The sequence below is a fragment of the Eleutherodactylus coqui genome, chromosome 13 (genome assembly GCF_035609145.1).
Source record: "Eleutherodactylus coqui strain aEleCoq1 chromosome 13, aEleCoq1.hap1, whole genome shotgun sequence".
Lineage (NCBI taxonomy): Eukaryota > Metazoa > Chordata > Amphibia > Anura > Eleutherodactylidae > Eleutherodactylus > Eleutherodactylus coqui.
The window spans coordinates 51,821,686-51,844,230 of NC_089849.1; the positions used below are offsets into that span (position 1 = coordinate 51,821,686).

General features: G+C 42.8%; 1 protein-coding gene across 7 annotated transcripts in view; it reads right to left on the bottom strand.

The window, feature by feature from the left end:
• PTPRT (protein tyrosine phosphatase receptor type T) overlaps window positions 1-22,545 on the bottom strand; it is a 325,072-nt gene that overhangs the window by 141,016 nt on the left and 161,511 nt on the right. For all 7 annotated transcript variants that reach the window (XM_066586082.1, XM_066586080.1, XM_066586079.1 and 4 more), the window contains exons 2-6: window positions 20,706-20,831; window positions 20,276-20,541; window positions 12,858-12,939; window positions 3,109-3,224; window positions 1,281-1,455 (exon numbers count right to left, since the gene is read on the bottom strand). In XM_066586082.1, coding sequence (XP_066442179.1) covers window positions 1,281-1,455; window positions 3,109-3,224; window positions 12,858-12,939; window positions 20,276-20,541; window positions 20,706-20,831 — 765 coding nt within the window. The remainder of the gene's footprint in view (window positions 1-1,280; window positions 1,456-3,108; window positions 3,225-12,857; window positions 12,940-20,275; window positions 20,542-20,705; window positions 20,832-22,545) is intronic.

The window sequence follows — 22,545 nt, forward strand, 5'->3', positions numbered from 1 at the left end:
TGTTCTACATGAATTTCTGCAAGAAACTGTGGGGTTAGAATGCTCAATTCACTCCTAGATGAATTCGGTAAGAGGTCTAGTTTTCCAAATGGGGTCCTTTGTGGAGGTTTTCTATAATTTTAACAACTCAAGGGAGCTAAAAATGTACAATTGGGTCCAAAATACAAAATTTCTGTTCTGAAAGCCATCGGCTACTCCTTTCCTTTTGGACCCTGAGGTGCATCCAGACATAAGATTAGTGTCAGAAGGGATATATTTCTAAACACAATGGGGTCAAAATACTCATGACACCCACAATGAATACACTAAGGGGTGTATTTTTAAAAATGGGATCGTTGCAATCTTTGCTTGGTGTAGGAAACATTTTAACAGTTAATGTTAAATTTGTACATCTCCTAAATTGCTAAATAAAAACTAATGTGCTTCCAGAATAAAGTAAACAGATGGAAATCTATATCCCATTAAAAATGTGTACAGTATGTTTGCAAATATTTGACCTACTGCGGTTGAAAATATGAAAGAAATTACAATTATTTTTTTTAATTCTGGCATTTTTAATGGATGTATACAAATTCTATCACTCTATTTTTATCACCTAAATGAAGTGCAATATGTCGTGAAAAAACATTGTCAGAATTACTGGGATATGCAAAACCTTTACAGAGCTGTTCAAGGTTAAAGTGACACATATCAGATTTCCAAAATTTGCCCTGGCCATTAAGATGAAAATAGGCTTCGTCACTAAAGGGCTAAATGAACTCACCAGACATTTGCAGGGTGAATCGAGGGAAATACCAGCTGAAGTGTATGAGACGTTAGTAGAAAGTAAGCCATGGAGAGAATCCAATGTCATTTGGGCCAAAGAAGCCCCACTAACTATTAACATATCAAAATAAATACTACTTTTGGTTCTTGCTAAGGTGTCCAATTACTTTTGGTAGCAAAGTGTAGGCGGATGAGAAAGAGAATTAGCTTTTGAGCCCGAGTGGGCACAAGAACTGTTAAGTGGGGCTTCTTATTACAGTGCATGGTGACTCTGTGTAAATAGCAGCTAATAAACAATAGTCATGTTATTATTCTTCTCCTACAATGCATATTTCCTGTGAAATAATCACTTCTGTTTTCACTGTTCCTATTTTATACATTTACATAACCTTCAATTCAAAAGAAATTTGAGACAATAAATGTAATAATTCTCTAAAAGAACAAAATAAAGGAATTCAATAAAACTATAATAACAAACTGATGTTTACTGACATTGAAGATCTTCCAACACTCACCTTTAACAATGAGCTCTGCATAGTTAGACACCCCAGAACCTCCAGCTGATCTTAAGACACAACGATATTTGCTTATACTGCGCTGAGAAGTGTCCCCGACGCTGACTGTAGCCGAGAAGCGCCTGTGATTTACCACACGAGTTACCATGAGACCGGTGTCGCGTCCATTCCACTGCTGCAGAACAGAGATAAAGGCTCACAATCAGTCACACCGCTGCTGACAGCAAGAAGGTAAGGACAGCTTGTCTAATCCACTTTTACTTCTGTAAACTTAAAGTCAAAATTGCTAACTACTAAAAGAAAAATGGTAAAAAGACCACTCAGCCGTGTTCTGTGATTCCGGGCAGATTCTGGGCTCAACTCACTGACTCTATAAATCCAAATGCATAGTATGAACTTCAGTGAAGGTCAACCTTCCACCTTACAGGGCCTCGAATTTGGCCTTTGATTTCATATGAGGGCTACTTGTTATATTCGATTTTTCATGTTCCTCGATTGCAGTAAATTAATGGCGACGGTTATTCACCTCTTTATTGTAACTTGGTTCCTGCATTATTAGTGGTGGTAGCATCCCATAGATCAAACACTTATGGTAAATTCTATTGTGGCCTGAAGATTATATATATTGATTGCGCACAGTGCATATGTCTGTACGTTCTCGACTCTACTGTGTAGGAGAAAAAGGGAACCAAAGCTAATTACAAAATAAGGCCCCTCTGGAGTCATGCCTCTGCAACCCGACTTCTGAGACATAATAGCCAAGCACCCCAACTTCCCTTCCATCCTGTGAGACCTTTGCAGTAATTACAGAATAAGGATGGTTATATTAACACCAATACAGGAATATGGGGGGTTCAATACAACCCTACAGTGACATGGAGATTGAATGGAATTGTAGCTGAGCATGAACAGTGCCGCTGCATTGATTTCAATGGGGTTGAAGGTCATTGAAGGTCAGTGGAGTGGCGCCATGCATACTTGACCACCACTCCGTTCAATCTACTCCTCTGTACGAGGGTTGTAGTGAGGATGTAGTGTGGAGGAAAGGAAAACGGGTCATGGGATCGGTGGGAGACACCCAACAATCAGATTATCCTAAGGAGAGGTGATAAAAAACTATTTTGTGAATACCCCTTCCTAAAGGTCAGAGGCTGGGTGAACCGGAAATAGTTTGTATCGTATTATATTTATTGTAGCTACATGGATCTTTCTATCTTGGCCTTAACACTCTTTCAAACATTTGGTCCTAATTAGAGATGAGCGAGCATACTCACTAAGGACAGTTACTCGAGCGAGCATTGTCCTTAGCGAGTACCTGCCCGCTCGGAAGAAAAGATTCGGGTGCCGGTGGGGGCGAGGAGCGGTGGGGGAGAGCTGGGAGGTATGGAGGAGAGATCTCTCTCTCCCTCTCTCCCACCCGCTATCCCCTGCTCACTCCCGCAACTCAACGCTCACCCGCACCAGCAGCCGAACCTTTTCTTTCGAGCGGGCAGGTACTCGCTAAGGACAATGCTCGATCGAGTAATTGTCCTTAGCGAGTATGCTCGCTCATCTCTAGTCCTAATCAATGGCCTGTGTAAACACATCCACGATCAGCTTGTTGCATTGTTCATGTTGGAAAGAGACTCCTGTGTAAATGAGTGATGTGCTGCCAACAAACGCAAAATGTATGGGGACATAATCGTACATCCACAAACTATGCCGGATCTGCACGATATTAGCCGTAACGAGTGCCAATCGACATGCTATGCTTTATTGCTGATCGGCACCCGGTAACGGCCAGAAGATCTGCCCATGCATAACCGTCCTTACTTATGGTCTTTCTTACCTGCAGCCACAACTTGTCATGTTGAGACCATTTTCCTCCAGCGATGCACTGAAACGAGGCATTCTGTCCAACATTCACCTCCACATTCTGCAAGCGCAGGAAATGGGGCGCGTTACCTAAACACAAAGAAAAATGTCTCAATACCAGTGAGGGGACCTATAAAGTAACAGGCAAACACTTTCTTAGCTCAGTTTAGTTATTAGCGGACTAAACGTATAGCTGCTGTCTGCACAGTCTCCTAAATGAGCTACAGGCAAAGAATTACGGCTCTTTCTGTAAGTGCCTGGCACAATTTCAAGGCAACTATAAAAAGATCAGAAAAAAGCAAAGGCATTTATAGAAATGTCAGGGACATGCCTCTTATCTGTTTCTACTACACATACAAGGACGCGTACCTTAAATACGGTCATCTCCAAATACACGGGAACTCTAAATTTCCCCATCTTCCTATCATAAAATTCAATACGGTCGTATGTAAGAACTTAAAGCTTGGGCATTTTTGTAGCATACTACTGCATGACAAACGGAAGCAGGAACGATCCTCAAAGTCATTACCAGAAACCAGTAGTGGTGTGTAGAGAAAGTTATTGCTACTATTATTTGGTCATTCTGAAGAAAATTGTTTTTGTGCTTCTCAGTTGAACTCCGGTGACATTGTCCTGATGATGTAAATTGCCGGTAGCATGAACACACCAGTCTACAATTCCAGTCCAATGAGTTCAACACATCATACAGATCTCCTGCGATGTATAGGGTGGGCCACGAAAAGTATCCCGCCTCCAATCCCGGAAGCATACTCTTTGGAAGAGGCCCTTTCATTTTACCTTGACAGTATAACAAATTAAAGCTACACTGTGATTGGTTGATATGGCCATTGGCCAACAAAGACAGATTTTCTTTTAGACAACTTTCATAAATCTACCCCATTGGTGTTCTTCCTGCAACAGCGAAGGGTTATTGTGGAAGGCTATGTGCTAAGCGATCAATTAAGGGAAGAGGTCTTCACCGAGAAGTACCTCTGTACAAAACCACCTGCTACCTGAACCAGAAACCATACCGAATAATGTGCAGGGACTGAAAGAGCTTGACTAAGTTAAATGCATAAATGACTGTATGTAGTCGCTGATTGATTGCTAGAGGACTTCTGGACACATTGCTCTACTTTATGATGGACAAAGTTTGGCTTTTTTTAGCAGGTCATGTGAATTCACAGAATACGAGATACCGGTCTACTGAAAATCCCCCCCTGACTCACAAAACACCACCGCACAGCCAGAAAATTGGTGTTTTTGCAGGGTTGGGAACATAAATCGTGGGCTCATTTTTCCGTGAATTCCACGGCTCATCTGGACATGTTTGAGCAGTTTTATAAGCAACTTAGGGCATTTTTACATGGCCGAGGTAATCGCGCAAGATTCGTGCATTGCGAGATGCATAAATCTTGCACGAATTTGAACAGCATTCTTTTGAATGGGGTCATAGATGTGACCTATTTTTGGGCGTTCCCTCAGAACGCCTAGCCCGTTGTTTTCAATCTAGTCGGAAAACACATTGCACGGCGGAGGATCGCAACTGCATGAAGTGATGACACAAAAACGCCTCGCATCCTAGGGACATTGCATGCTGGTAAGCACAATATTAGGCCGAGTTTCACGGCCGATGCCGCGCTCGCCCATGTGAAATTAGCCTAACAGCAGAAGAAAGAATGTTCTAATTTTGGGCAACAGGGCACACCGCCCATGACTCACTGGCAAGGGTTCATGAATTGCTTATGGAAGAGCAAACTGTAAGTAAGGAGTTATGGCCACCAGGTTCCTTGGAGTTGACCATGTGTGATTTTTATCTGTGGGGAATTTAAATCAGAAAGTGTATGGTAATAATCTGCATACCCTGGATGAACTCAAGGATAACACTACAAATACTATTCACTGCATCAGCGTTGAAGAGCTGCAGGCAGTATCAGCCAACATGCCGCGAAGTACCCAGAGGTACATAGAAGTGAAAGGGGGCCACTTTCAGCATCTGTTGTAACATGAGTAAATCAATAAAGCTTTGAAATAAAACAATCCACTTGCTTGTTCTTCCTGTTGCAGTATTGTCAGAGACAGTCTACTTTTCTGTGCCTCACCTTGTATGTACTGCTGAGTTTGTTGAAGCTGTAACCGTAAAGGTATTGTTCAGTTGTAAACTATTGATGGCTTATCCACAGAATAGGCCATCAGTAGTAGATTGAAGGGGGTTTGTCACCCAGAACCTTTGACAATCAACTTTTCTCTGGGCTAGTGTGCTCATGCACTGAGCTGATTTCTGCAGGATGCAGACAGCTCTGTTCCGATTGTAGTGGCCAAGCTTGGTACTGCAGAAATTGAAGTGAATGGAAACTTTGCATGTAATACTAAGCCTGGCCACTGCAGCGAGAACGGAGCTGTCTGCTTCCTGCAAAAATCAGCTGAGTGTACCAGCCTGGCAATCAGTGTAGATTCTGGGTGACAGGCAATCTACTATTGATGGCTAATCCTGTGGTTAGGCCATTCATGATTTTCAACTGGACAGTCCCTTAAAGGTTCTCATACACATTAGGGAAAAGTCAGATTTTCATGGTTATTTCTGACTATTGTATGTGTATGGAGGCATCCTCACTCTCCTGACAGATGATGTCAGGGAAAAGAATTGGGCATGTTACATTTTAACACCCAATCATTTTGTTTTCCCTGGAGTAAAGCTGCCGACAGATGTGTTTGGCAGCGACTTACCTTCCACACCATTGAAAACACATGAGTTCTCAGCTGAACCGAACATGCATGTGAATGGGGAAGCTGGGAGAAATAGTTTTCAACCAAACGAGCACTGAAGGAATAGGGACACCTTTACATAAAAATCAGGTTTTGTGAAATTCGATTAATAATGTAAACTTTTGGATAGTTGTAATCCAGCATATTGAATGGTATCTGCTATTACGCCACACTTCAACAGATTGACCTCTTATGTCATGTCTATTCCAGCGTGGCACTATTCCATTTAATGCCACGAGATAGTTACTTCTATTAAACAACGTGAACTCTTGGTGGATTTGGTGATACATGCCCGATGCGTGCACTGTAGCATGTAGATCTACATACTATATCCATGATCTATTCCTAATGCATGGACATTAGGACTCTACATATAATATCTTCATGCTATACTGACCTATATTTCCCTAAAAGTTCTGTCTTCGACTTTTAAAATCTCTTTTCCCTAATATAATAGAAAATGTTACGCTCTCTTGTTTCAAGCCCTGGAAAATGGTACATGGCCCTTATGCTTGCAAGAACACAGACAACAAGATTTGTATCTTTCAACTTTTAGTAATAAACAGGCACAAGGGACTTCTGCTTTCAACAGCTCGCGCACAAACATGCCTAGATTAGGTCTGTAAATCTGTCTCCACTGTTGGAGCAAACTATTATTATAAGTCTCCGAGTCCCAACCATGGCGGCGATAAGCTTGTGTATCACACATATCCTTTAGAATGAAGGGTTTTCCAATGCTGAGAAATCCCCTCTCCCAGGGCCCTAATAGATGCCGCTGCATCGCTGCCGTCTTATTAAGACACTGAATCTTACTTCATGAGACTGAAACATGAAAATAATGAGAGAAGCTGCCTAACAGAGGACTGCATGACATCATTTTTTTGGAGTTAACTCACTGAGGACTATGATATAGCAACTTGATCATTTATGTTTGCTCCCCTAAACTGCCTTCCTGTGCTTTCCATTCTATTACGGCAGATCTCTAACTCAAGGTTTTCAAGTGTGAAATGTCTATATGTCTTTGGCCAAACTCACATTGGGTTTGGTGTTTACTAGAGATGAGCGAGCCTACTCGGCCACGCCCCTTTTTCGCCCGAGCACCGCGATTTTCGAGTACTTCCGTACTCGGGCGAAAAGATTCGGGGGGCGCCGTGGGTGAGTGGGGGGTTGCAGCGGGGAGTGGGGGGGAGAGGGAGAGAGAGAGGGCTCCCCCCTGTTCCCCGCTGCTACCCCCCGTGCCGCCACGCCTCCCCCCGCCCCCCGGCAACCCCCGAATCTTTTCACCCGAGTACTGAAGTACTCGAAAATCGCAGTGCTCGATCGAGTAATTACTCGAAACGAGTAGATTCGCTTATCTCTAGTGTTTACCGATCCTTCTGAACGTATGAACAGACGTATGCAACTGTGTGACTATATGTAAGCCTGCAATAGATGCTATTAAAGCATACACTGGTATACAGGGTATAGTCAAAAAGACCGGTCCAGCAATAGAGAGTAAAACCCAATTGCAAGGTTGAAGAGTGGCATGTGAGAAGCAGAAATCCGCTTTCCGCGTCTCTCTAAGTCCCGTGGGACCGCTGCTATGACTGAAGTAAGGAAAGTGCATTGAAAGTAGTCTTTTTCTGCTACAATACATGCACAGAGCCATTTGACAGTGCAGTCCAGGGTTGACGCTATCATTGCGGGACAGTGTTAGTGAATGGCAAAGTGCTGGTTCAGTGCAGATGCAATGCAAATTACTAGTAAAAGCACAACCCAATCAGAAGACAATGCAGATTTCAGCATGGACATGTGGGTTGGATTTGGCACGATCGCCTCATTGGACTTGTGTTCATTCCAAGGACTTTCAACATGGATTGGTAACTGAATCTCCTGCAGATGACGATGGATGACTTCGTGGATGATCTGTGCCTATTGTAGTAGAAGGAGGCCACTTCCAATACATTTTCCTTACTTTAGTCATAGGACTTGGAATGACATGAAAGTGGATTTCTGCTTCTCATATGCTACTCTTCAGCTTTGCAATTGGGTTTTACTCTTTATCTTTTATAGGAGCTACAAAACAAAATTGAAATTCCTGTTCTGGGGCCCCCAGGAGCCAATGCACCATACCATGGTGTAGCATATCTATGCCTTCCTATACATATACACTATTGTTATTTCAATATAGCACACCAGTAATGAGATATAGCACTGGATTTGTATTTTTGACTCCACCCTGAATTTTTTTGTATATAGCTGTATAAAAAAGTGCATTTGGGAGTGTATATGTTGGGAGATTTTTCAGACATGCATACCTACAGTGCACAACATATGTGACTCATTCAGTAAAAGTTACAACCAAATAGTGAAATCAATTGTATTCCCACAGTGAATCTTAAAGGGATATTCCGGTTGTGAAGTGAATTTTCAAAAATTCCAAACATGAAAAGTTTTTGCACCATGTTTATGCACAGCTGGTTATGGGTAAAAATCCCCCAGCCATTACCTTCTTATCCTGTCCCTCCTTTATGACATTTCCCCACATCGCTACTTTCCAAGATGGCCACTGCACTCTTGCTCACATGCAGTTTGAAAATACATTTCCCATAGTTCCCTACTTTTTACTTCCTTTCTATGCATGTTCCCACTAAGTGCTGCTATTGGTCAACAATATGGTCCCGAAAGCTGAAAAGAAAAAAAGCTGTCCCTGGTTGTTCTTACTCAGCAAGGTCGTCTTGTAGAGCTGGAATACCAACAGGGCATATCCAGGGCAACCTGGGAATAAAAACTGAAGTGCCATAAGAAGGTAATGGTTTTCAGAGCTACAGACACAAAATCCAAAGCAGAACCACACTGCAAACCTTAATAGGTTTAACCCTTTCCAATCCACTGTCTGACCTCTGAAGACATTATGATTTAAGGCTGTACAGCTCCGATGTTGGAAGACGTCCGTCAGGGTTCTCCTACTGTATATTGCCAGCGTCTCTGCTGTAGGAGCCTATCCAACATGTCACCTCATGCAGTACTGGCTTTAGCCAGCATATAGCGCCATTGTATTAAGGCAGAAAAAGAGTAAGGCCCCTAGAAAAACCAGGATACAAATTGGATTGGAAAGGGTTAATCATTCATTTGAGAACAGCTTTGCATAACTGGAATACCCCTTTAAGCTACTTGCCTAACCTATATAGATATTTGAAATGCTACTTTTCTGAAACAGGCAGGTAAAGAAGTGAGAGCAAGACTGCAAAATGGTGACTTAGACCTCCACATGGACTATGAAGTTATTGTTGTTGAGTTCTTACCTAATAAGAAGGATTTAATGACTGACACTTACTTGAAGCTCTTGCATAACATCTATAGTAGGACTCACTAGTACCAGTTATAATATGGGTGCCTTAGGACCCTGAAGTGGTTGCTAACCCTGCACCTCCTACAGCCACGCCCCTGCTTATTCTTTGCATTCCCACCCCTGCTTACTGGTTAGACCTTACCTCTATACTTTATGCCTTACTCCAGGACAATTGTCTCTCCTATTCTACCTATTCTTCATGTAAAAGACAAAACAAGAACTAGTAATCTAAAAGGCAGCAAAAATATGTTGGAATAGAGAAAAAACGGCATTGCTACATTCTGCTTATACCTTACTGAAAAAAAACCCCATGGCAGTGCTAGATTATGCTTAACCCTTACTGCGTATTAACTTTCACTAGGGCAAACTGTCAGTTAATTGCTTTCTGATGTCTGCGCCCCCCTACAGTATCAGATATTCTTTATAATCATACCTCAATGCGGTATTTGTTGAACGGAGGAGATGAATCAGTTCAAATATTAAGGGTATAAAATGTAAGAAAACATAAAGCAGGATTTAAATTAGCAGGAGACAGAACACAGCGTGATATTCAGCAGGGAACGAAAAACAGAGAAGTGTGTAGTATTTATAGACAGTTGAGCACGAGTATAAAGGACAATTAGATGGAAGATAATGATGTGTTCAGGATGTTGTATTACATGGTGGCTATGAAGCAGCAAAAGTTTGAGCTAGATTGGAACACGATGAAATACTCCAAACTTTATGCCCATTGTTATAACTTTCTTTGCATAAATCAGTACTACACTGAAAATAGGTGTCTGTAATATTTCTTATCATGGCAAAGTGGCATCTTCTTGGATTTTCAACAGCCTGTAGTTCAACTATACTTACCTACAGGCTAGCTGTAAAATCTGAGTCTCCAAAAAATCCATCTAACATAATATAATAATTACTACCATGTTTCCCCGAAAGTAAGACACTGTCTTATATTAATTTTTGACCTAAAAGAGGCAGTGTCTTATTTTTCGCGGGTTTGGGCTTTTACTCACCTGGTCCGCGGCAATGGTCTCCGGCGGCGCTGCGGCAAGCTGCAGTGTCCTCTGCGCTAACATATCAGTTTCTTTCTGGTAAACGGGGCTTTGAATACTCCGCTTCCAGTAAAGCAAACAGTGTGATTGCATCGAGCGCCAGCCAATCACAGCCGGCACTCGATGAGCCAATCACAGCCATTCAGTGATGTCATTCACTGAATGCTGTGAATGATCAAGCACAGTCTGTGATTGGCTGGTGCTTGATCCAATCACAGCGCTCGCTTCGCTAGAGGCAGGGTATTCAAAGCCCCATTATCAGAAAGAAGCTGAGATGTCAGAGCAGAGGACACTGCAGCTTGCCGCAGCGCCGCTGCAGACCATCAAGAGGCACTTGTGACACCGTGGACCAGGTGAGTATTGATGTTTTTTTTTCCATGTAGGTTAGCTGGGGCTTATTTTTGGGGAGAGCTTATATTTCAAGCCTTCCCCGAAAATTGGGGTAGGGCTTATTATCAGGGTAGGTCTTATTATCTGGGAAAAATAGGGAGGAGGAGGAGGGGATGCAGCGGCAGTATTTCTGCCCCAATCTGTGCTGTGAAAGGGAAGAGGGACAACACGAAGATAACTCCTAATATCAAACTAGAAAAAGTTCACCCACATAGGATAGCTTTACACGATGCAACTATCACCCAAATAATCGTTCAACATGGTCACTAACTGGGTGATGAGCAAGAATTTAGTTGCCTCATTTCAGCTCATCTAAAAATAGTCGCTGTTGATTAATTATTGTCTGTTGCACTGGTGTAACTATAGGGGATGCAGGGGATGCGATTTCACCCGGACCCACGAGCCTTAGGGGGCCCATAAAGCCTCTCTTCTCCATATAGGGAGCCCAGTACTATGAATAAAGCATTATAGTTGGGGGCCCTATTACAGGTTTTACATTGGGGCCCAGCAGCTTCAAGTTACGTCTCTGGTCTGTTGTAAATAGGTAATCCTTGTCTTTCAATGACCAGCCAACAACTTTGCAGGAAGATCCGCCTATTTTTGAGCATTTTGCCCTCCCACTTAACGTTCACTGGTTCACATAAATACTTATAAGAGATCCTTGACTGAACAGTCCCTGCTGGTTTTCATAAAAGCACTTGCTGCTATGGTCCCTGGCTGGTTTTGGTCTTTGAAGATACTCTTGCTCTGGTGGTCGCTCGCTAATTTGGCCTTCAATGCAAAGTTTAGTGTTGCAGCCTCTTGCAGTAGTGAGTATTTACTCGAAGACTGTTTACACGTATTTATGCATGTGTGCATTGGGGATTGGTTGAAATTTCAAATACACACCGCCAAAGCTTCCAAATAGTTGATAAGTGATATTTCGGCCCATAAGAATGCTCCCAACAACTGGTATAGTGATTGCAAAAATGAACTGCAATCACTCCGTGTAATCACACAGTCATTTGTACAAATTAGTGACTATTTTGAACGACTATTCTATAGTTGTCCTCTGTAAAGCTTCAGTTAAAGTATATCTGTTGGTTGTTCATGTCTTTATTAGAGATGAGCGAGCATACTCGCTAAGGACAATTACTCGAGTGAGCATTGTCCTTAGCGAGTACCTGCCCACGCGGATGAAAAGATTCGGCTTCCGGCGGGAGGGCAGGGAGCGGCGGTGGAGAGCGGGGAGGAACGGAGGGGAGATCTCTCTCTCTCTATCTCTCCCCCCCACTCCCACCTGCTCGCTCCCTCAACTCACCGCTCACCCGCGCAGGCAGCCGAATCTTTTCTTCCGAGCGGGCAGGTACTCGCTAAGGGCAATGCTCGCTCGAGTAATTGTCCTTAGCGAATATGCTCGCTCATTTCTAGTGTTTATCTAAGGTGATTTGAACATCTATACCCCTGTACATTGAGGTTTATTATTATCACCGTGCGTCGCCACTGCTCACCTGCTCCTGGGGTTGCAGTCAGGCGACACTACATGGCCATGTACTGCACACAACATCTCTGCCTCTGATCAGCTGAGCACTGTGACCAATCACAGGCAGTGGTCAGCTGTCATTCAATGAATGGCTGAGCGCTGCCTGTGATTCGCTGAGCGCTCAGCCAATCAGACCCAACGCTTTCTGGAGGCGGGGATTTTTAAATCCCCAGCCAAGAGAAAGTGCTTCAGAATAGTGTCAGGGAGCCAGGGAGAAGACGTGCCAGAGCTGCACAGTGGTGGAGAGGTGCTGTATATATATATTTTTTTTCCAGCAGCTAGGGATGATTTTCAGGGAAGGACTTATATTTCAAGCCCTTCCCCGAAAATCACTGCAGGGGTTGCCTGCATCCCATTGCTTTCAGTAGGACAGAAGCAGCAACGGTCCCATTGAAAGCAATAGACACAGAGCTTAGATCAGGCGCATTTTGCACATCCGTGCAGCGCATTTTTTTGTGCACATAGGTGCACAAAAACAATCACTCATCTGACTGAACCCTTAGGATGCAACCAATACATCCAGGTAAGACATAACAGAGGGATTGTGATTTTCTTGTTCTAATGATAGGCACAGGAAAAAAATAAAAAAGTCTAAAATAAACAAAGCATAGGTCAAAATTATATAGCTGTTATTAGAGCGCATCATGTCTGTCGAATATACTTACGGCATGGGTGTGCCAGAACACGAACTTCATCCACAGCAATATATCCTGGATGGTCTTTGACAGAGACAGCTTCAAATATAATCTGCAAAAGAAAGTTGATAGTTTGTAATCTCCACAGTGCTGCTCAAATTGGAATCCACATGTAGCACCAATGTCCATTAAAATGTATTCTGAGACCTCAGTAGGTATTGATGACATCAATGTGACTTTGAGAAAGTTTGCACCTTATAACTTATTGCCATCACTCATTCCAATACCAGACGCACAGAGAACCAATTTTCAAGCAATACATCATGTAATATATCAAATGATGAGATCACTAAATATAAGTAGGATTTTTTCCCTTTTCTCTGTTCTCGCTCAGTGATAGTGTCATTTTAAGCTTTCAGCCAAAAGATGCAGTTCAGTTCCATTTCCAGCATTTCTTACATATCTGACCTCTCCTTCAGATAGTAGAAGAGGGGCAGTTGGAGCAGAGTAACACATGCATAGACTGTTTGTAGTCTGAATCAATGGAGACTAGCGATGAGCCAACTTTTCAAAGGTTCAGTTTGGACAGTTTGACAAAATTGGGCAAAAAGATTGGTTCGGTCTAAATTAGTGTGACCCAAACAAGAACTTTACCAATACCCATAAATCTGGTGTTTAACACTAAGAACTATAAAAGTCATGTATAAGACTCTTACATCACCTACTAGTGTATCTAAGTACTTTTAAGTTGTCTTAAAGACAAAGTTAATAAAGAAAAAGAATGACAGAAGAAAGAAAAAGTAAAAATAAAAAGAAGGGAAATAGGAAAGGAAGTAAAAAGAAGGAAAAGAGGAATTTTAGTAGGTGCAGCTAAAACAAACCGCCTGAAGTTCAGGCTCATGCACAACCAAACTTTTAGCAAAGTTCCACCTGAAACGGTTGTACGTTTTAGGTTTGCTCAACAGTAATGGAGACACATAGGTCTGCATAGGAGCTGTATACACAAAGAATACTGTAGTTTAAATCAACACAAAATTGGTTTGTTTTTTTATTATGAACACAATACATGGCCATAGCAGTACCCTCTATCCAGTAGGAGGTACCAATACAGAGACCCCCAAGACAGACTGCATCCTTGACTACATAGCAACATGGGAGAGGTTGACCTGGCTGATCAAGTACTTGGGCCGTACAATGCCATGAAAAAACAAGGGTGTGTAATAAAAAATTGGCCATGCACATCGTACAGATGGGACTGTATAATGCCTATGTGCTATATCAAGGTGCAGGCCAGAGGGGCACCTTTCTTGAATTCCAGTAGGAAGTCACCAAGGTCCTTATGTTTGGGGACCAGGAATGGGAAGAAGCGCAGTACTTCTAGAAGCGAGGCCACATGTATAGTACCTGTCACGTTGAACCACAGATATATGTTTTACCTTGATGTACTCCTTATAGATTATACATGAAGCCCCATGCCGCTCCTTCCCTTCTGAGCCCTCCCATGTGCCCAAACAACAGTTCACATCCACATATGTGGCACCCCCAATGTTTTAAGGGAAATTGGGTAACATATCGTGGAGTGATTTTATCCTATTGCCCCTGGCAATAATTGAAAGTTTGGGGCTAAACTAACATATTACTGGAAAAATTGGAATTTTTTTCTTTTCAAAATAAAATGTTATAAAAATTAATAAAACACCTGTGAGGTCAAAACATTCACTACACCCCTCAATGAAATCCCTAGGGGGCTAGTTTCTAAAATGGAGGCAGTTCTTATCTGTCTATGCAACCTGGTTCAGTGTCGGCTGTCATGAAAGACCTGCTGTGTTTCTTTTTAACAGCCGCACACACAGTTATACCTAGATATTGAAAAAACGCAAAAAATCCCGACAATGGTGGATACAGGAAGTTAATTAGTTGATGACCATGGAGGAGTTGGTTGCAAAGGAGAGAGCAATGTTCATGTCGGCGCACAGCACCAAATGACAGGGCACATGTTCCAGCCCCGGGATCACATGGGCCAAGGCTAATGTCATGACGTCACCCTGAACCTGATCCCAAGTTGCAACTGGCTTTCCATAACAGTAGTATGGACATTGAGATGCTGGGGCAAGACCTGAAGAGGGCTGTGCTTACAAGGCATCCCAGAAATTTTGATCTGAAACACATTTGCAGGAATGGTGGAAAATGTCTCCTCAACATTAAGCGAATCTTAAATGCAGCTACAGGGAACGTTTGGCGAAGGGGATAAGGAGGGATCTACAGGTTATTAAGTTTAAAAGTTCATTTCTACCTGTACTGAGGTTCTTTATTGATTGTCAATAAAAGGCATAAATGGTACAACTGTCTGTATGTCATTAGTGATATTGTGTTTGTCTATAGTTTACATAACAATAAGACCACATCTGAATGGTGATCAATGCAGAAATCCAGATCATTTCATAGGGTTCACTTACTTTTTCTTGAAATTGTGAGCCATTAATATTTTAAGGTGAGAAACCTTTATATGGAAATACTCTAAAATGAGACTATCAGTCCCATAGTGGTACCTGCCCTCAGAGGTGTAACTAAAGGCTCAGGGGCCCAGGTGCAAAAGTTTATTTGGGCCCCCCTGCATCTGTACCCATACCCAGAGACGTAACTTGAAGATTCAGGGCCCCAGTGCAAAACCTGTTACAGGGCCCCCAAGTATAATGCTTTATGCATAGTACTGGGCCCCCTTTATGGAGAAGAGAGGCCTAATGGGCCCCCTAAGGCTCCTGGGCTCGGTGCAGCTGCATCCCCTATAATTATGCCCCCTACTCTCTTCCACATCGTCGAAAGAGAAAAAACTTGTATCAACTTACCGAGCATTAGTGACTGGCAGCTATCTTCACAATGGGATGCTTGTGTCCAGCAATACTTATGGTGGATGTCAATATCCTGTATACTAGCAGTGCTTCTTTACTAATGTAGCTAAATATTCATTAAGACGGATTTTGTACAAAAAATGTTCTTGTCTACAAGGTGCAGAAATTTCGACTATTAAATATTGTGTAGTGACAGGCCAGGCAGCTGTTCACATCTCTATACTTTGCTAGCAACTATATCCTAAATTAAAGTGATTTAATCCCACTTAATGAGACATATCATCTAACACTGACACAGCTGTGCAGAAACCCGTAGAAGCCAATCAAACATTCACTTTCGCTGTCTACTTGGATACATCAACACTAATTGCCAATTGATTGTCATAGGCGACTGCACTTTTGCACTTTGTCAGGAGCAAGCTCCGGGGTGGACAAGGTGGAAGCTATATACATAGAATGTATGTATATGTATACATGTGCATATTCTTTAGATGGTTACTATATCCGTTCACTTGTGTAGATTAGTGAATGTGATGTACAAAGGGATTTTTCCGCATTAGAACAACAATTGATTTTCTAGGACAAAGTTTTAAACAATTCATCCTCTTGGGGCAATAGTCTAGCATATTTGTAATTTAACAGTTAGCAATACAGAGTATATTATATAGCGGCTTGCTTTACTCAGTTAACATGTTTATTTCCCTTGTTGGCTTACAAAATTAACGTGGGTAGGGCTGCAAATGGAAATGTAACATCATTGCTAAGCACCAGCTGCTTGTATAATTGAATGTAGCCTCTTGTTAGAGTGAACTTTTGCAAGTTTCTAAAAGCTATGATACAATATTACCATGATAGAAAAAAGGTCTATAATCAATCTATTCCACCATGAACAGATACATTAAGGGGAAATAGGTCTGGGGTACGTGAGTCATTTTCGGATTGCTTGATTTAGAAACCTTAGTGATTAAGGTAATCAAGAACACAACAGTCCGATTTTAGCAGGACTGTTCTACAATTGCCATAAAAGGCATTTCTATGGTGCCTTCAGATTCAAGAAACTTTAGCTGAGCCCCTTAGTGAGCCTGTTTGGCCTGTTAGGCCAAATTCTGAAAATATGACGCGTCACTTTAACCCTTTCCAATCCACTGTCTGACATGTTAAGACATTATGATCTAAGGCTGTACAGCTCCGATGTTGGTAGACATCCATCTGGGTTCTCTTATTGTATATTGCTAGCCTATCTGCTGTCGGAGCCTATCCAACGTGTCATCTCATGCAGTACTGGCTTTAGCCAGCAGATAGCGCCATTGTATAACGGCAAAAAAAGAGTAAGCCCCCTAGGAAAACCAGGATACAAATTGGACTGGAAAGGGTTAACATAGAATAACTCCGTCATTTTATAGACCTATTTTTTGACTATAGTGCACATGAAAATGATGATTCGCACCCTAAAATGTATACCCCTGTTTGTCCTGTGTTCAGAAACATACCCATTGTGGCCCTAATCATATGATCGTATGCCCAACGGGGCCCAAACTGAAAGGAGCATTAAACTTCAACTATTTTTTAACTTTTACGTGATCATGGTTATCCATTGGATAATGGCGATCATGTGACTGGGAACTGCTCACTGCGACACTCAGTCACTGCTCCAGGCTCTCGGCTACCTTTAGTTGCCAGGAGCAAAGAGATTTTACATTTCCCTGGCCCTCCTCAGCCTCTGCACTTCCGTCCACCATTTTGACGATGGGTGAATGCGCTGAGGCTATGGAAAAGTCCGTGGGAAAAGATCCTGTCAGGGGACATTGTCGGCGGCCTTAGATAAGTAATTTCACCTCCCCTCGTGGCTCAGATCTGTGACAGGAGGTGAAACTTTAACTTTTTTTAACTTTTACATGATCGCCGTTATCCATTGCATAACGGTGATCATGTGACCAAGGACCGCGTACTGCGTCTGCCCATGAAATCTCCAGGCTCTCGGCTATGTTTGGTAGCCAAGAGCAGGGAGATTTCAAATTATCCTGGCAATCCGCTGCTTTTCTGCATGCGTCTACCATTTTGGTGATGGGCGCGTGTGCAGAAGCCGGAGTAAAGTCTGTGGATAAATTCAGGGGCCCTAGGTACATAATTTTATCTCTACTCATGGATATGATCCGTGAGGGGAGATGAAACTTAAACTTTTTTAACTTTTCTTTTTTTTTTTGCACTTTTTTCTTGCTTTACATGATCGCTGTTATTAATATGTACACATTTATTCAGACTCCTCCTCACAGAGGACACCAGTTATACTATCTATCTGAAGTTGTTTTTGGTCCAGTCAGAGGCTTATGGTTTAGTCCTGCATCTCAGATATGTCTGCTTGGTGATCTTTTTATCTGGAGTGTTGTTACATCTTTTCTCCTGCACATTAGTGGTTCATATACCTGTGTAACATCTAACATTTCTCATACTTGTGTAACAACTACCATTTCATTTTACCAACTAGGGAAAGTCAGGGGCACCCCAAGTTTCTGACATGGGGTTACCCTCATCAGGGCGAGCGCTCCACTTTTAGATAGGGTCTCCTCACATTAGTTGGTTAGGGCCAGATTCCCTGTTTCCCCACCTTTTAGTTTCCTTATATACTAATTTATGTTATCCATGTTTGTACTTTTTGTGTATGTTTACATCCACATCTGGCTTGGACTTAACACATAAGTGCAATGATAGATTAGGCCAGTGATTCTCAACCGGGGCACTGTGGCATCTTGCTGTGTTGTGTGAAGTTCCTAGAGGAGTGTGGTGGGTGTAGCTAATTGTTAGGAAGCTTGACAGCCAGGTCATGCCCCCAGTGGCTGATTGGCTCACTCCTCCGCTGCTGTGTCTTCATTGGCTCACCCCTCTACTGCTGTGTCTTCTGCTGGGCTGCTGAGAATGTTCCCTGCTGGCTTCAGTGAGTAACCCCGATGCTGAGGAATCGACTCCTGCTCTCTCCCCTTTCTGCCATTGTCTCCTGCTCTCTCCTCTTTCGGCCTCGGCTGTTCTGCTGCAAACAGCCGCGGGGAAGGGGGGACTTCAAGGTGCAGGGGACATCAGGTGAGCCGGGTGGCAAGGTCCTGCCGGCGGCGGGGGACGGAGCACTGGGGTTGTGACAGCAGAGGACACGGGCAGCAAGGTCCTAGCATTGGCGGCAGCTGCGGCGAGAGATGGGGGGCTGTTTTTTGTACTGCAGGACATAGGCGTGAAGGTCCTAGCAGTGTCCAATGACTTTTGGCTGGAATGGAGAGCTAGGGTTGGGGTTAGTTTAACTGTAGGGTTTAAATTAATAGGTGCAAATGCTTCCATGTTAATGCCGGCTGGTACTCACATTGAAGAATTTACAGCTACTAATGTAAGCCTAACTGTTAAACTAACCCTAACCCTCCATACCAGCACAAACTCCTTCCACACTGCTCTCGGGCACTAAGCTGTGCTGGATCGCCAGCCAATTGGGAGCTAGAGGCCTGATAGGGGCGTTCCTTCATCTAATCCCTGTCAAACCCCTAGCCTCCGGTGGTGACTAGGTACAACAGTACCCACAAAGCACTATAGAATTCAGTGGAAATAAATTATCAATTTGCAAACTAAAACTATGTGTAGTTTCTACACTTCCTCTATAAACAGATGAATCTGCTTTACCACTGCTTCTGCTTTATCTACTTATGGATGTTCATTTAACTTGAAATGTATCACAGAAAAGAAAACATCTAGATGTTGAAGGTCAATTGAAACAAAGTAAAGCACTTCATGTGTAACAGTAATTACACCGGCGCACTTGTTAGAAGCAGGTCCTATATGAAACAGCACTGTGTAAATGCCAATGTTCAGAACATGTGTAAAAAAGCAGAGAACAAATTATACAAACTATCAGCAAATGTCAACAGAGTGTCTGTATAAAGCTGGGGAGGTGGCAATGAGGATTATTGTACCGTGCTAAACCGGAACATTGCATGCATTCATGGCCTGCACTCTACCAGTCACATCAGTTCTATTAATACTAGTTGTTAATACTCATTTGAATTCACTCTGTGTTGTAAGGCTGCCTTCACATCCGCATTGGAACCTCCTTCTGTCGTAGATCCGGAAAAAAATACCAGAAGAAAAAGAGCTTTTTCTTCCGGTAAAATACCGGACAGCTAAGCGGAAACCAAACGGACCCTATTGACTGTAATGGGGTCCATTCGATGCTGTTCAAGTCCGTCATAGGATGGACCCGTTCGGCTGTGGGGATTCCCATTTCCTGCTTTCCGCACAGATCAGGAAAACAGATTCCCAGCCGAAGATGGATCATACTTGGATCATACCGATGGATCATACTTGTTCTGAACATATGGTGCAGGCCAACACCGCCAACCTGTAGATGATGCACTATCTCAACCTACTCTATAGTGTAACAATAGTGGTATGTCTTGGTTGGAACACAATTACTTAGATCCAAGATGTACTAATCAAGAGCTTGACAGCTTTGTATTCACATTTGTATATTTGTTCATGTTTTTCCATATGCTACTTGTGAATGAATTGTTAACAGTTATGAGCCATGAAAGTGATCACAAGTTTTGCTGTGACTATATCACTTACCTGGTAAGAGTTGGGCCAGAAAGTGCTAATTGCCAGCTCTGCTCGTACCCAGCCTTCTGTCACCACTCCAGATACGTTCCACACTGGATTTCCTTGTGGTCCACCATTCACTTTTACATAGACGTTCAAAGAACCAGGGCTGGTGCGGCCAGACATGTGGTAATGGAAGTCAATACAGTGAGTATCATTCTCCTTAAGCACAGGGAGGAGTAGATGCGCTTTCTGTCCAGTGGCAAAGCCTGTGCTGTTAACCAGCATGAATGATCCTAGGTAGAAAGAATAGGGAACACAAAATATTAATAACGGAGAAGAAAATTAGTGGGCGATGAATGTGATGAACATAAAATAAATAAAGTAGTGGTGCTGTAGGAATAAGAAGACTCAGAGGGCACATAAAGGGTTATTTTGGGATTTGCTTGGCAAATATCACCTGTTGGAACAGTGCCGTCCAATGGGGGCTTCTCCCATGTGTTGACCTGCTCCCACGTAAACCCATTAGTACCAAGAGCCACACTGTAACCACAGCTGTTGTAATGTTCTTCAAACGTGCACCCACCTACAACAGAAACAGAATCATAAGTCAAGGTAAAGGGAAAAAAAACAAGTATGAGCGCTAGAAAAGATCAGTGCTATACAATTACTGAATCTTTAGACTGCTGTAAAGTAAACCTTGTGTTTCTTCTATCTACTAGAGTTGAAATCCCAGTAGCACTGGCTTATCATCGGGAAAAACTGGAGAGATGGCTGAGCATAAAACTCAGTTTAGTGAAGTCCCAATGGCCAATGTTATGGCACCTAAAGCTGATGGCACCTAAATCTTGACATCCAGAAAATAATCCAGATCAACCATCAAACTGCTTTGGACATATCTAGGAGACCTTTGGGAGTGGATAACTGTTACACATTTCAATACAGGACCCAACTTCAAGTTAACAATCATAAAATGTGCAATGGAAGTCTGCAAGCACTAAGACATGTATTATTGCTATGCTTACTATGTATATAATTATGAGCTTCTTAGTGCACATTTTAAGCAAATTTTGAGAGCCCATTGGTACTGGCAGACCAACTTTAAAGTTATGGTTCTTGTATTGATATATTTCTGTTTTACTGTTAAGTGAGGGCACTGTGGCTTTTAGAGGGGTGGGAGTGGGGAGCGGCTCTCTGAGCAGGAAAAAGTCAGACCAGAAACTGGAAGGAGAGGTGATGTTACGCTGCTGGATGAGGACCAACGTGTTTCGGAGTCTGTCCTCGTGCACTGCTGTGTTGCAGTAACTTTTGCCCTATGGGCGTAATGTCCTCAGTGCTGGAAATTGTATAAGAGAGCTCTCATTGACTACTGCTCCCTCACTCCCTCTCCCTTCCACTTGACGATAGCCGATTCATCAGGTTATGCTACAAGATTGAAAACCCTGGCTACTGGCTAAGAACTGTTGCTAAACCCATTACACAGGAGAAGTGGATGTAAAAATGTAACTCCTGTTTGTGCCAACATAATGATTGATAAAAGAGAAATCCGGAGACGCAACTGAATCGTTTATTTCTTTTTTGAGTTAATTATTGTTCAAAAACAGCAATGGCAGCTCCCGGCCTAGTATGTCAGCTATCCTTGGAGACTACTTTACGTTGCCATGAGTTTTGATTATTTTTGGACCTGGCCTTTGCCCATATCAATCTGGCTGGTATGAGGACACAAGTCCCTATTAGCGCCTCTGCTGCAGTATGTGGACAGGGGGACATTGGGGTAACCCTAAAGTTGCTTGGCTTAGCCCTCCTGGTCCCAGTACTAGCTCAGTCCCCTGCCCCTGTAAAAGGCTTTTTGGAGTCTCTGGTTGAAGGGGAAGACCCTGTGCCTAAACTCAAAACCCCCTCACAGCTACAAAGTAACACTGGTTAGCTCATGCAACATGAAGATTGCAATGTTGCATTTCGACCTGCGAACTATGAGCAAATGTGACCGCAATGCATTATCCCATTAAAGACTACTTTAGGGAAAAGTGCTAACAACAGTACGAAAGTACCATTGCCGGAGGTGAACCTTGAAGCTCATGGTCTCCAATGCAAAACCGGTAACAAGGCCCCCACCTGCCATGTGCAATTTATAACACTAGAGTCCTTTTGGGGCTTTCCTTTGGCTCCAGGGCCAAGGTGCAACTGCTACCTTTGCATATCCTATAACTACTCCTTGGCCATGCCATAGGGTCCTGCCAACTCTGCTTAGTTATTGGTCATTGACTGTAATGGGAACTCTAAAAAATAAAAGAATAATA